The sequence below is a fragment of the Plasmodium falciparum genome (genome assembly GCF_000002765.6).
Source record: "Plasmodium falciparum 3D7 genome assembly, chromosome: 10".
In the NCBI taxonomy this organism is placed as follows: domain Eukaryota; phylum Apicomplexa; class Aconoidasida; order Haemosporida; family Plasmodiidae; genus Plasmodium; species Plasmodium falciparum.
Genome location: NC_037281.1, coordinates 1,479,870 through 1,495,000, shown reverse-complemented (window position 1 = coordinate 1,495,000; position 15,131 = coordinate 1,479,870). Strand labels below are relative to the sequence as shown.

The 15,131-nt window shown below is 18.0% G+C and overlaps 3 protein-coding genes across 3 annotated transcripts; 1 reads left to right on the top strand and 2 right to left on the bottom strand.

Annotated features, from left to right (window-relative positions):
• Nucleotides 1-622: 622 nt before the first annotated feature.
• On the bottom strand, nt 623-3,587 carry PF3D7_1037600 (TFIIH basal transcription factor complex helicase XPB subunit, putative; the record flags this gene model as incomplete). Its single annotated transcript, XM_001347617.1, has 3 exons — nt 623-2,370; nt 2,498-3,267; nt 3,445-3,587. 3 exons carry the CDS (start codon nt 3,585-3,587, stop codon nt 623-625), a joined length of 2,661 nt encoding a protein of 886 aa, XP_001347653.1.
• A 1,325-nt stretch (nt 3,588-4,912) lies between these two features.
• On the bottom strand, nt 4,913-7,042 carry PF3D7_1037500 (dynamin-like protein; the record flags this gene model as incomplete). Its single annotated transcript, XM_001347616.1, has 1 exon — nt 4,913-7,042. One exon carries the CDS (start codon nt 7,040-7,042, stop codon nt 4,913-4,915), a length of 2,130 nt encoding a protein of 709 aa, XP_001347652.1.
• A 2,605-nt stretch (nt 7,043-9,647) lies between these two features.
• On the top strand, nt 9,648-13,238 carry PF3D7_1037400 (conserved Plasmodium protein, unknown function; the record flags this gene model as incomplete). The annotated part of the gene is made up of 1 exon (XM_001347615.1): nt 9,648-13,238. The coding sequence occupies one exon, from the start codon at nt 9,648-9,650 to the stop codon at nt 13,236-13,238; it is 3,591 nt and encodes a 1,196-aa protein (XP_001347651.1).
• Nucleotides 13,239-15,131: the final 1,893 nt, after the last annotated feature.

Here is a 15,131-nt window from a genome sequence, read left to right as displayed (position 1 = left end):
ACATACGAAAGATAATTTCTCATATTAATAATTAAGTGGAACAAGATGAGAGTATGTATTTTCTTATAATTTTATATGCAGATCTATATATTTTTTTTTATTTATATGCGCATAAATATATATATTTTTCTCACATATAGAAAAACACATTTGAATTTTTAAGATCATCAATTATTGGGAATATAACTTACATGTTAATTCTGCAAATTTTTTTCATGTGTTTTTCAAATGTTCATACGTTATTTTTTTTCTTCTAACCTTTTACAAAAATATGGATTCAAATAATGATATATAAATATGTTATATGTAATATCTTATAGGTGTTAAGATATATGATATATATATATATATATATATATATATGTATACATATAACACATTTATTCGTTTCACATATTTAATAATATGATCTAATAATATAAATATATAAAAAAAGAAATATACTTTTTATTATAATGTTATAAATAAATATATTTAATATTTAAACCTTTAGAAGATATTTATATAAATGTTAATAACATATTCCATATTTATTTATTGTTATTAAAAAAAAAAAAAAAAAAAAAAAAAAAAAAAAAAGGTAAAAGATAACAAACGATATTATAATATAAAATAAACAAATTCATTTATTTTGACTTAGAAATTTTCTAAAAAGTATATGCTTATCTGCAAACTTTTTTGTGGGTATTTTTTTTTTATCAGCAAATGTTACATCCATATTTGATGATAATTTTAATAATCCTCCTGTAGTATTATCTATTTTTTTTAATGAATCCTCTTTTTTATTTAATAAAATATTTGAATTGGTCTTATTAACTTTAGTATTATCTTTCTTAAAAGACTGGTCTTCAAATAAATCATCATCCTCATCCATATTTCCATCATCCGTACTAGCCAAAATACATTTGAGCAAATTTTCTTGAATTTTTTTATTTTTATAAACCAAATTAAGTTTATTAAAATCGACAATATTATCACTAAGCACATTATAAGCATATCCTTGGTTAATAAGAAATCTTTGTCTTTTATCAGAATAACACATTTCGATTGTATCTTTACTTACTAAACTATAAAAAAAGGAATCAGGATCATTAATATTTTTTTTTTCATTAGCTTTATTTTTTGGTCGAATAATTCTTCCTAATCTTTGAGCTTCTTGTCTTCTTGAAGCAAAATTGAAGGAAATTTGTATAACAACATTTGCTATGGGTATATCAATAGCATTATCTCCTACTTTACTTAATAATATGGTATTAATTGAAGAGTCATGTTTAAATTTATTAATAATTGCTATTCTTTCAATCGGTGATAGTTTACCATATATAAATGGTTTATTTAAAGTTTTAGCTATATGTAATAAAGCAAATATATTATCACTAAAAACAATAATTTTATCATTATTCTGTTCATGATATTTTATTAAATATTCACACATCATTAATTTTCTAGGGTTACATGTATATAGTCTTCTTTTAATAAAACTATTTGATTTTAAATAATATTTATAAAACGAACATGGCATACTACACCATATTTCCTTACATAAGGCCTTTGCTAAAAAACCTTTATTCTGTAATTCTACCCAATTAGCTTCATATAATTTAGGACCAATAATCCAATGTAAATCTCGAATCAATAAATCCTCTCTTACTAAGGTAGCTGTTAAACCAAGTTTACAATGTGATTTTACAATATCATTTATTCGTCTAAATGATGGAGCTGGAGCAAATTGTACTTCATCAAAAACTAATAAACCCCATTCTCTTCTTCTTATATCATTTACTATTCTTAAACTTTGCTCACTTCTTTTTCCTGAATAAGAAAGCATAGTATATGTTGATATTAATACACCTGCTTCATTAATCGGCCATAAATCTAATTTATAATCTGATGTTAATATTCTAATATGTCTCGGATGGATATTTGTGAAATCTTCAAATTGTTTCTTCCATTGTTCTACAGCCACAGCTGATGTTGTTAAAAATAAAGCAGACTTTTTAATAGTACTTGCTGCAGTTATACCGGTTAATGTTTTACCTACACCACAAGGTAACACTATTATACCTGAACGACTTCTACCATTACTAAACATTTTCCTCAGTGCCTTTTCTTGATAATATCTTATCTGAACATGACTCTTTAAAGAACATATTAAATTTGGATTCTTCTTATCCCTTCTAAAATCATATTCCATTAATAAGGGTCTTTGCATTGTTTGCAATGCTTCTTGTTTTACTTCTTCTATCTTATCGCAATTTACTTCAAAAGAATATACTTCTGCAGAATTTGTTGAATTCTCGTTTGCATTTAAATTCGCATGTTTCTTTTCTTCCATCATAAGTTGTTTTTCACTTTCGCTAATTTTAAATCCTACAAGGGTATAATAATATTAAAAAATAAAAAAATAATAAAATAAAATAATAAAAGTGAACAAATATGTATACATATACATATATATATATATATATTTATTTATTTATATTTCCTATTGCATTACCTAACTGTGTTGTATCCAACACTGGGGCCTCATACGTTACGTAGCAATCTTTTCCTTTTTGGTCTTCATTTAATAAATTACTTGTAGTTTTGTCTATATTATTATTATCATCGTTATTATTTTTATTATCATTTTTGTTATTATCTCTATGCCTATTATTCAAATTATACAAACTTATCATATTTTTATCATTATTATTATCAGTAGAATATATTCTTGCATTTTGTATTGTATCATTATTTAATAAATAATCTAACTCTGATTTGTTTGTTGCTTCTATATAATACTTATTTTCCCTTAACACTAATTTTACTTTTCCAAACGATTCAGCACTTTTTGTGATATTAGATATTAATTCATTGGGTAAAACATTTTTAGAAAATTTATCTAAATTAATTAATAATTCATCAAGTGTTATACCAACTGATATTGCAGCATATAAAGAGAAAATCGTTAATTGAAATTCATGAATTAATTCTGGTCTACATATTGGTTCAGCTATTGTTATTAAAAAATCAGATGCTTGCTTACTACAACTATTAAACATTTCTAAATATATAAATCCATCTGAACATATCCACAAGGGCTTATTCATATGATTCTTTTTTAATTTCATATCTTTACTATAATCATGAAAACCTCTTTGTTGTATATTTATCGAATCTGTGCTAAATGGTAAGTTTATTACCTTTTTATCAAATCGCATTTCATAATAATCTTTTAATTGTTTTTTTACCTTTTTTGTAAATTCTCCATTTGTGCTATCTTTTCTGAAAAGATCAAAAAAAAAAAATATATATATATAATAAAATAAAAGAAACAATGCAAATAAATAAATAACAACAAATGAGATCATTTGGGGTTTGTAATTATTCTGCACTTATATATATATATATATATATATATTTATTTATTTATTTATTTTTTTTTTTCTTATATATATTTACAATTTCTTGGCAGCCTTCAATTTACGTCTTTTTAAATTTTTTGCATAATAATTCTCATTAAAAATATCTGATCTTTTCCTTGAACCTCTTGTATGAGACAAATTGGGGCTATAATTAGATGAATCCTTCAAACTATTCATCATTCAAATATATCATTATATATAAAAAATATACATAGGTTTGACAAGTTTATATTCAATTATAATATTATAAGGCGGATGAATTAATACATATATATATATATATATATATATATATAATAATAAAAGAACAAAAAAAAAAACAAAAAATTTATAAATTATTCCCCAAAACTTTCATGATATTGTTCAGAATATAAACGTATTGACATAAATTTTTAGGAAAAATATATGAAAAAGAAAAGGTATTTGATTTTTTTTTTTTAATTATCATATGATATGCTTAATATTTAAATAGAATATGAATAAGAAATTATAATATCAAACAATAATATAATGTGATATATTATAATATAAATATAAAAATAAATAAATAAATAAATATATATATATATATATATATATATATATTTATATATTTATATTATATCTAATGTATTAAAATTTACAGAAAAATTACAAACAAATGATATAATATTTATATTATATATATATATATATATATATATATTTAATGAAATTCAATATAAAGATTAGTCATGGAATTATTATAAGAATTTTAAGTTATAGGACTAAACAATTATTAATACATAATATTATATAAATATATTCTTTTTAATTTTGTTTTATTATGAACCCCTCAAAAAAAAAAAAAAAAAAATTTACATTGGTGAAAAATATTTTCTATAAAAAAAAATATACATATTATGTTATATTAAATATATATATATATATACATAAAATTTTTCGCAAATTTGCTTAAGATTAAAAAATATGTATATATATTTATTTTTTATAAACATTCTTTATTTTTCTTGCAATTTTTTTTTTTTTTTAATATTTAAAAATTTTTTGTTTTTAATTTATATAACAAAAAGTATTTGTAATTGTAAGGTTAAAAAAACAATGCAAAAAAAAAAAAAAAAAAAAAAAAAAAAAAAAAAAAAATATTATATGTTTTATGCAAGTGTAATATATATGTGTGACAAATGCATAATTATTTGAAGTTCAAAATAAAAAATAGATATGTATATATATATATATATATATATATATATTTTATAGAAAATGTATTTTTCAATGTATTTTTGTTTATATATTATATATATGTGAAGAAAAATTTATAAATTGTTAAATATTTTAAATGGACATTATTCTAATAGATATATATATATATATATATATATAATATATATATATATAAGAAAAAAAAGAATGATATTACCAAAATAGATAGATCCCAAATATATATATATATATATATTTATATTTATATTTACATCCATGTGGTAGTTTTATTTCCTTTGCTTATACATAAAAATGTTATAATTTTAAACTTCTTGGTTTCTAATTTCGGCCAACATTTTTATTGCTTGATTTAAAGATTCCAGATTTTTTTTGCAGTTATTTCTTTTTACTTTAATAGATGAACATTCATTAAATAAGTTGAAAAGTTCCCCATTATGTAAATTTGATATTAAAACTTTCTGCATAGTTTTTCTCGATGTATTAACCATAAAATGCATAATTGCTTTAGGTACCGCATCTGCTATATGTTTTCTAACAATATTAAAATAATTATTAATTAACGATTTTATTAAGTCAATTTCTATTATTTCTTTAGATGAAGATGAATATTCTGGTATAATTTTTTCTGGAATCACTGGTAAAACAAAAACATTTTCTCTATTATTATTTATATTAGTAATTTTGGTACCTTCTTTATTTCTAAAAGATTTAGCATCTTCTTTATGTTTCCACATTTTCATTTCTTCTTTATATGTATTATTATGGTGTATAGTTGAATAATTCATATTACTTCCACAAGTTTCTTGATATTCTCTTTTTGGACGCTGTAACATTTTATGATTATGTTTAGGGTGAACTACTGTATCTAATTCATCTATATAATCATTATCTTTATCATATACATTTTTCATAAAATGTTCATTTAAAAAGTCAGGATGACTTGTATTAATATATGATAATTCAATTAGCATTAAATTTTTTATCATTTCTTTGGTTGGTTGTAAACAATCTTTTAATAATATTTTGACTTGTTCATTTATAGCACTCTTTAAATTAGTAAATCTTTCCATATCTGCTATACGACAATTATCAACTATTTTTAATAATTCTTCATATACCTGATCAGCACAACGAAGTGAAGGTTCCTTTAAACAATTTATTAATTTTTTTATTAAAGTTTCAAAAGCACTTTCTGGTACGAATAATGCTCCTCTTGGACCACTAGAATTTCTTATAGCTATTCGAATTTCTTCATCTGTTAACATTTCTAATGGTGAAAAATCATTTAATGATTTTATATACCAATCATTAAATATATAATGTATTCTTGCGCCACCCTTTAATTCATCAACTCTATCTTTATAAAAAACTTTTCCATCTATTATATCTTGATACTGTTGTGAAAATTTTGTTATATAATTAACTAATACTGCTAAATATTCTGAACGATTCATATTATCCATAGGTTCACCTAATTCTAATAATCGTTCTTCTTCAATACTTTTTAATGAATCAATTTTAGGTTTTAAAAATGGTACTGTATTTTTGATATGCTCAATTAATATATTATTTAATTTTTTGGCTAAATTTTTTATACCACATTCCATAATACATTCCATTTGATTCGAAAAATCAATACATTGACTAAAGTATTCTTCTTCTTTTTTAATAGACATTTCAATAGTAATATCATCTTCTACATCTTTCTGACTTCGACAAACAACAGCTACAAAACCTTTCTTCAAAGGATAAAGTGATCCACTAATCATTTTCTTCCATATTTCAGGTTTTTCAACCATATCACATTTAGTTATAACACCTATAGTCCTTTCATGTTTGGGATCTACATTTCTAGCCATTTTCAAACTATCTGAATTAGCTAAATCAATATTAGCAGATGAAACAGCTAAAATGATACAATTCGGATTCTTTATATATTTGTTTACTAAATTTACTATTTGCTCCTCTACATTTTGTGGCTGATTCCCAACAGGGACTTTTGTTAAACCAGGTAAATCAATTAAAGTTAAATCTAAAACATCATTTTTATGAATCTCAATTATAATAGGAGTTTCTTTAATACATTTATTACCCCCAGTAATTTCTTCTGTAACGTCAATTAATATTTCATTCAAAATAGAAAAATCATCTATATGTTTTTCTACTCTATTATTATCATAATCACAATATGTTAAGGTACAATAACAATCATCTGATTTAGAATTCGTTAGCTGAATTATTATTGGAGTCCGAGTTACTATATCTTCTCCTTTAGGCATAAAACTTAAACCTACTAATGATTCTAGTAATGAGGTTTTTCCAACTGATTGAGCCCCTACCACTGCTATATGTGGTAAGCTCAAGGTTTCACTACTAATAAAAGATGATAAAACATTCTGTAATTTGTTTACAATCGGTACTAATTTATCCATTCTAAAATGTACACATGAAAAAATATATATACATAAATATATATATATATATATATATTTATCTATTTATTTATTTAATAGTAATAATAACACATAGTTCTTATTTTAATTTTCTGGCTCTTTATATAAACTTATTATAATGGATAAATTAAATATCTTAAATGATAACCTCTAATCATATAATCACAACAAACCAAATATTATTTTTACAAAAAAAAAAAAAAAAAAAAAAAAAAAAATATATGCGTATTAAAATAAATAATTATAATAAAAAATATTAATTTCTTTTGAATTTAAATAAATAAGAAATATATATATATATATATATATATATATATATATATTTATATTTATATACCAAAAATATACAAATATTAAAGACAAAAACAAAAATATATATATACATATATATTACACCACGTTTACACAAATAAATATTCACACATATATGTATTATATATTTTTTAAAAGAAGCATATCATATTTTACATTTTAAATAATATAAAAGACATATATTATAGGGGGGTGGGAAATAATAATATTCAAATTTGGGTATATACAGAAAATACAGTCACAGTGAAAAAAATAAAAAACAAAAAGGTAAAATATGAAACGTGCAAAACCAAAATAATAATATGTATGATTGATTAAAATAATAAAACTGGTTTATAGTCATATTTACATATAAAAATTATATGTATGTATATATATATATATATATATAGATGTAATAAGAGAAAAAATAAAAAAAATAATAAATGTATAAAATATTATATATACATAGAAAAAGAAATAAAAATAAATAAATTATTAAGATAAATTATTTAAAAATACTAGTATTTTGTTTTTCAATCTCATCACCAAAACTGTATATAAAAATTAAAATAAAAAATGAATGTCATAAATATATATATATATATATATATTATATATATATATATAATGATTAACATTAAACAAAAAGTATATTCTTTTTGCAGTTGTTAGAATATTACTCCTTAAAAAATAAAACATATATATATTTATTTATTTTACAAATGTGTACATATTTGCTATCTTAAAAAATAATATAGAATCACATATTTTTATTATAAACTGCAAACTTAATGTGAAAAAATATGCCTGCAATATTTCAAATTATTATATCTATATAAATCTATAAATATCTATCTATATATATATATATATATACATATTTATTTATTTATATATTATTTATTACTGTTATTTAATATAACAGAAATCCTAATATTATTGATATGCAATTTTTTTTTTTTTTTTTTTTTTCCATACAAATATTTATAAATTGCACACAAATAATAACATTATATTTATATGCTTAAATTACATATGCATATTTTTAATTTCAATATTAAATTTTCAAATTCTACATTTTACTACAATTTCAAAAATAAATATGAAAAAAAAAAAAATTAAAAATATAAAAAAATAACAAGATATTTCTTCCATCATAAATATGGAAAATAAATGTTATAAAAACAAATAATAAATGTCTAAGTGGTTTATAATTCTTTTTTCCTTTTCTTTTCTTTTTTTTCTATTATTTTATTTTAATAATAAATATATAAATATGTGTAATTTATTTTATATAACAACAAAAAAAAAAAAAAAAAAAAAAAATTTAAATAATATATTATATAATATATATATATATATATATATATATATATATATTTATTTATTTATTTATTAGAATACTATTTATTAAGCAATGTTAACAAAAAAAAAATTAAAAAAAAATTACACTTTATATTTTTTTATATACAAATATTATGTATATATAATATATAAATATAACTGTAAAAAATAAAACAAACAAACAACAAACAAAAAATATTAAATAGAAGAATAAAATATAATTAAATAAAAATAAATAAAAACAAATGTCATATTTTATATACTATAAAAAATTGGTAAAAATTATTAAATATAAAATTTTTTTTTACTTTCCATTTAAATACAAACAAAATAAAAAATAAAAGAAAAAAAAAAAATGTTCAAATTTATTTTAAACGGAAAACAAAATACACTTTTTTCGAATATTTATTAATTTTACTGTATTTGTAAAAAAAATAGAAAAAAAAAAAAAAAAAGGAAATTGTGTAAATATATATATTATATATATATATCAGCAATGTACACAATGCATATTATATATGCGTACTAAATATAATATATTTAATAAAAATCTATAGATAGTAAAATAATGAGTAAAACATCATAAAAATATATAAATACATATATATATATATATATATGTAAAAAAAATTCTACAATATATTATATAATATCATGTAAAAATATACATATATATAATTAAAAATTTTCTTCATTATATTAATTTTAATATGATTTAAAAAAAAAAATAAAAAATATATAATTAAATGAAAATTATAAATTTCTTACGGTAAAATTCTTTACATAAAAGTATTATATTATATTATATTACATTATATGCTGTTCTATATATATTATATATTTATATATATATATATATATATATTTTTTTTTTCCTTTTTAATTTCTCCCATTTTATCAATGTGTATGTAAATTCCGAATGTTCAGAGTAAGGGCAAATAATTAAATGAAAAACTATTTACAAAAATGTAATGTTATAAATAAAATAACAAAAAAACCGTTGGATATCTTTTTTAAAAAATTCCTTTCAAAACCACGAATAAAGCATGCTATCTTCTTTTCAACCATAAAAAATGAAAGTTCACATGTAAAAAAAAATAATGATACTTATGATAATAATATATTCAAATGGGAAGAAGAGGAAAACAGTAAAAATTACAAAAATGATAAAAATCATATAGATGATAAAAATCATATAAATCATAAAAATCATATTAAGGATAAAAATGGGTCTTTAATCAATAATATCAAAATATATAAACAATCAGAATTAGTTAGGAGAATTAGAAAATATTGTAGAAAAGATGATTTATGTAATATATATAGATTTACAGATGAATTCTTAGATCTTTTAAATAAACAAGAAATAGCACACAATGATTTTATTATAATAATTCATTTATTAAGTAAAAAGCAATTCCTTGAAAAAGATTTTTGGAGAAATATAACAAATTTAAATAATATAAACTTTATTTTCCATATGAACATAAAACAAATCATTCTTTTCATTTATAGTATTGTAAATTCATTTAAATATATTCATCCACAATTTTTAAATATTTTTACTAATAATCTTAACTCTGTTATAGAGAATCAAAAGAGGTTCTTGTTAATATATAGGGAAAAAAATAAAATAGAAATTCCCAAAAAAAAAGTTCAAGCAGAAATACAAACAAACAAAGAAATGCATATAATAGAAAACAAAGCAAACGAACATATAAATCTTATAAATAATGATTACAATGAATATAAGAAAGATCAACTGAATAATTTATTATGTAATAAAAATATAAATAAGCAAGAGAATAAATTGCCTATTTATAATAATAAGAGAAACCACCTGAATCTTTTAGATATAACCTTATTATGTTATTCATATTCTAAATTAAATGATTTACATAATTTAGAACATTTGAATGAATTAAAAAACAACATATATAAACTTTTTCTTTATTTCTTATTTTTCTATAAAAATGATTTTAATCATTTAATATTGTTTTTATATAGCTATGTGAAATTGAATGGATATATAAAAAAAAGTATATTAATTAAATTAAAAAAAAACATATTATTATTAAATAACAACGCAAACATAAAGTTCATGTTTCCAAGTTTGTATGCTTTAAATATCTGTTCACTTAATATGTTAATGAATATATTACATAAAAGCCAATTTAAAGATGAACATTTTTTTGAAGAAATTATTTTATCGGTAGTTATCAATTTAAATGTAAGTCAACCGAAAAGGAAGAAAATAAAAAGTAATATATTAAATGGAAATTATGATAATAGTGACAACATTAATATAGACAATTTAATCAATTCGTATGGATATGAAATACAAACGTTTAATAATACAGACATGTATAATATAGAAGATTATATGAAGGAGGGAAAATATATATATAGTAATAATGAAATATATAATTACAACAACAACAATAATAATAATATTTGCAATAATAATAATATTTGCAATAATAATAATATTTGCAATAATAATAATATTTGCAATAATAATAATATTTGCAATAATAATAATATTTGCAATAATAATAATATTTGCAATAATAATAATATTTACAATAATAATAATTATTGTTCCTATAATTTTATCACATATTTCAAAACAATATCATCTCTTGTTAAACATTTTGTAAAAAACAAAAACACCTATTTTTATCCCCAGCACAACCAAATAGTACAGCTAAAAAAAAAAGATTTCTGTTTCCTACTATATAATGTAAATAAATTAAACGTAAAAAATTATTATAATATATATGATTATTTAAAAAAAGAAGCATATAAACAAATAAACATTTTAGATATTTATAACTCTTGTATTGTATTAAATTCACTTGTACATCTAAATATACTTGACGAAAAAATATTTAATAAATTGTTTACACATTTTAAAATTCTTTTTGATAAAAATATTTACAAGGAAAAAGATATTATAGATATATTTGTATCATTAATTACCTATAGTAAAATAAATTATAATATATCGAATGAAATAAATTCATTCTTAATACATATATACAACAAAATCGAATATAAATTGAAAAAATATAATTTCAAAAATCTGTTATTAATCTTCTGCTATTCTTCATATATTAATATACATTTTAATAATTCCATATTACAAGATTTATGCATAGATGTACTTAACAACTTTGAAAAAATCGACATAAAATATATACTTATCTTTTTGTATCTTTTAAAATATAAAAATTATCAAATGAATAATTTCTTTATAGATTCATTAATACAAAAAGTTTTATATAAATTAAAAGGAGAAAAAAAATATTTAAACATTCTATATACGTATATATTTCAAATTATAACAGTTCATTCTTTTCAATCTTTATACAATGAAAAAATCCAAAATATGTTAATACAGATGTTAATTAAGAACAAAAAAAATTTTAATTTAAAAGAAAAAATTATAATTTCTTTACATATATATGTAAATCCTATATTAATTTTAAATCAGTCATGTCTATCATTTTGTGCAGAAACTTTTCAAAACTTATTAGATTATGTGTATATAACAAAAACGAAAAAATATAAAATATATAATAAAATGTGTACAAAAGGAAAACATAAGGACAATAAAATATATCATCACTATTTAATAAAAACAAATCATTTCAAAAAATATATAAATGTATTAACAAATGATACAAAAAATATATATATGAATGATCAAAAGTTTTATCAATTTTTTCTTTTTTTTTTTAAAAACAACAATGTACAAGATACATCCTCAATTTGTAACATAGATTTTAATATAGACCATATAAATATTAAAGAGTTACACTTTTTTTTTTTATATTTATTAGTAATAGATATTATACAAGGAAAAAACAATTTAAAACACACTAAAAAAATATTCCATATGTTATATAGAAATATGAAAAAATATTCACTGTTAAACGAAAAAAAAAATATATATATAAATAATCAATTCTATTTATATTTATGTAAATATTACCAATTAAATATATCTTTTCAAAATATATATATTAAATTAAATAATGATTCTTTTAAATATTTTCTAAGAAACAATAACAAAAAATTATTTTATCACAACAAAACTTTAACAACATATTTAGATTTAAATAATAAAATGAAAAAAAAATATATACCAAATATAAATGTTAATAATTATTCAAACAAAACACACAAAGAATATAATAATAATAATAATAATAATAATATCATTTTAAAAAAAGAAAAAATAAATATATATAAGGAAGACATAATAAAATATTTCCCACATTTTGAAGAAACTCTTTTTAATACCATTAGCATATATTATGAAGACCTCTTTTTATATATGCTTTCTCAAAATAAAATAAACGAAGAAAATATTAAAAAAAATTTTTATCAATCTTCTATATATTACAATAAACATAACCATTCCAGTTCAATACATGATAATGGTAATATAATCATAAAAATGAAAAAGGACATTTTTATTAATTTGTTTTATATACCATATGTTTTTAAACCGCTAAAACTAACCATATAATGAAAAAAAAAAATAAAATAAAATAAACAAAAAAATAAACAAACACAAAAACATATAAATATGTGCACATATATATATATATAATTATTTATTTATTTATTTTTCTTATATGTTTTATATATAACTGACCACATGATAAATTCATTAAAAATTATCATAATTTCAACTTTTACAAAATATATCAATTTATATATATTATATTATATAAATTATTATTTTTTTTTTTTTTTTTTTTTTTTTTTTTTTGGTATAACACCATACTGTTATATTACTCTAAAATATATAACGTTTTTAAAAAAATAGGTTAGGTAAAAATATAAAAAGTATGCTCGTTTTTTTTATTTTTAATCTTTCAAATATATATCTTATGAAATGGTAATATATTAGTAACATATTATTTAACGTGAATCAATTAATTTTTAAATTACATTTAATATAATACCATATATACTAAGAAATAGTAAATAACCATATTTTTTATATATACATATATAATAAAACAATGGAAAAATATATTTGTTCTCTTTATATATTATAAACAATAATATTCATGTTTTTCATACATTTATAAAATATATATAAATCCATAAAATTATTATTATATTATTTTATATCTTATAATAATATTTTTTAATTCTTCAATTATAAATATATTTTTAATTTCATATATTATAAAAAGAATAATCTGTGGAGTAGAATAACATACATAAATATATCTCATACCATATTTTAAAAAAAAATAAAATAAATAAAATAATATTTTTTATTTTTACTTTTTTTTTTAATTTATTTAATGATTAAAAAAATAATTTAGATATATTATATATATTATAAAAATACATTTAACTATAATCCTACAATTAAAATGTATATATTAATATATATGATAAAATTAAATACATAATATTATTTAACCGATATGTATATAAAATACATATTATATATAATATATATATATATTATATATATATACATATATATATATATATATTTTTATTTATCCATATATTATAAACAAATATGTTACTCTACATACATGAATATCTTTTAAATTTTTTTCGTATTCTATAAATATAATATATATAATATATACATATATATATATATATATATATAATATATATATTATATAGATATATATAAAAAGGAATAATAATAAAATTTATGTATATACATAATAAAAAAAAAAAAATAATAAGAATAATTATATATATATATATATATACTGCATATAAAAAGTAGATAGAAGGAAAAAATACCCTAAAAATATCATATTAATTATAAGTGTAAAATAATAAAATGAGTAAACAGTAAAACTATAAATCGACATATTTATATATATATAATGAATACATATATATTATTATTATTAATATATATTTATCATTATTTGGGTTTCTTATTTTATAAGGAAATATAATATATATAAAATTATATTATAAATAGTATTATGTTTATATTATATTTTTATATATAAACCCATTTTATAATATATACATAAAAAAAAGGTTATATTAAAAATATAAAAAAAAAAAAAAAATTGAAAAATATATTATAAAAATATATTATATATATATGATTAAATGAGTGATATTATGTTAAATTATTTACTAAAAAGAAAATTAAATATAAAAATTAAAAACTTGGAAAAAATAAGAGAAAAATATAAATATATATATATATATATATATATATATATATGTATAATATTATAATATTTAAAATAATAACATTTACATTTTAAAATACACCATCTTTTTATTTGATTTCATTTTTTTAATTCTTATTTTATATCATTATATATATTAATCTTTCTTATTTTTTTATTTTCTTATTTTTCATTTTTACACTTGTGAAAGCATAATGGCATAATGAAAGTTCTTGAAAAAAAAT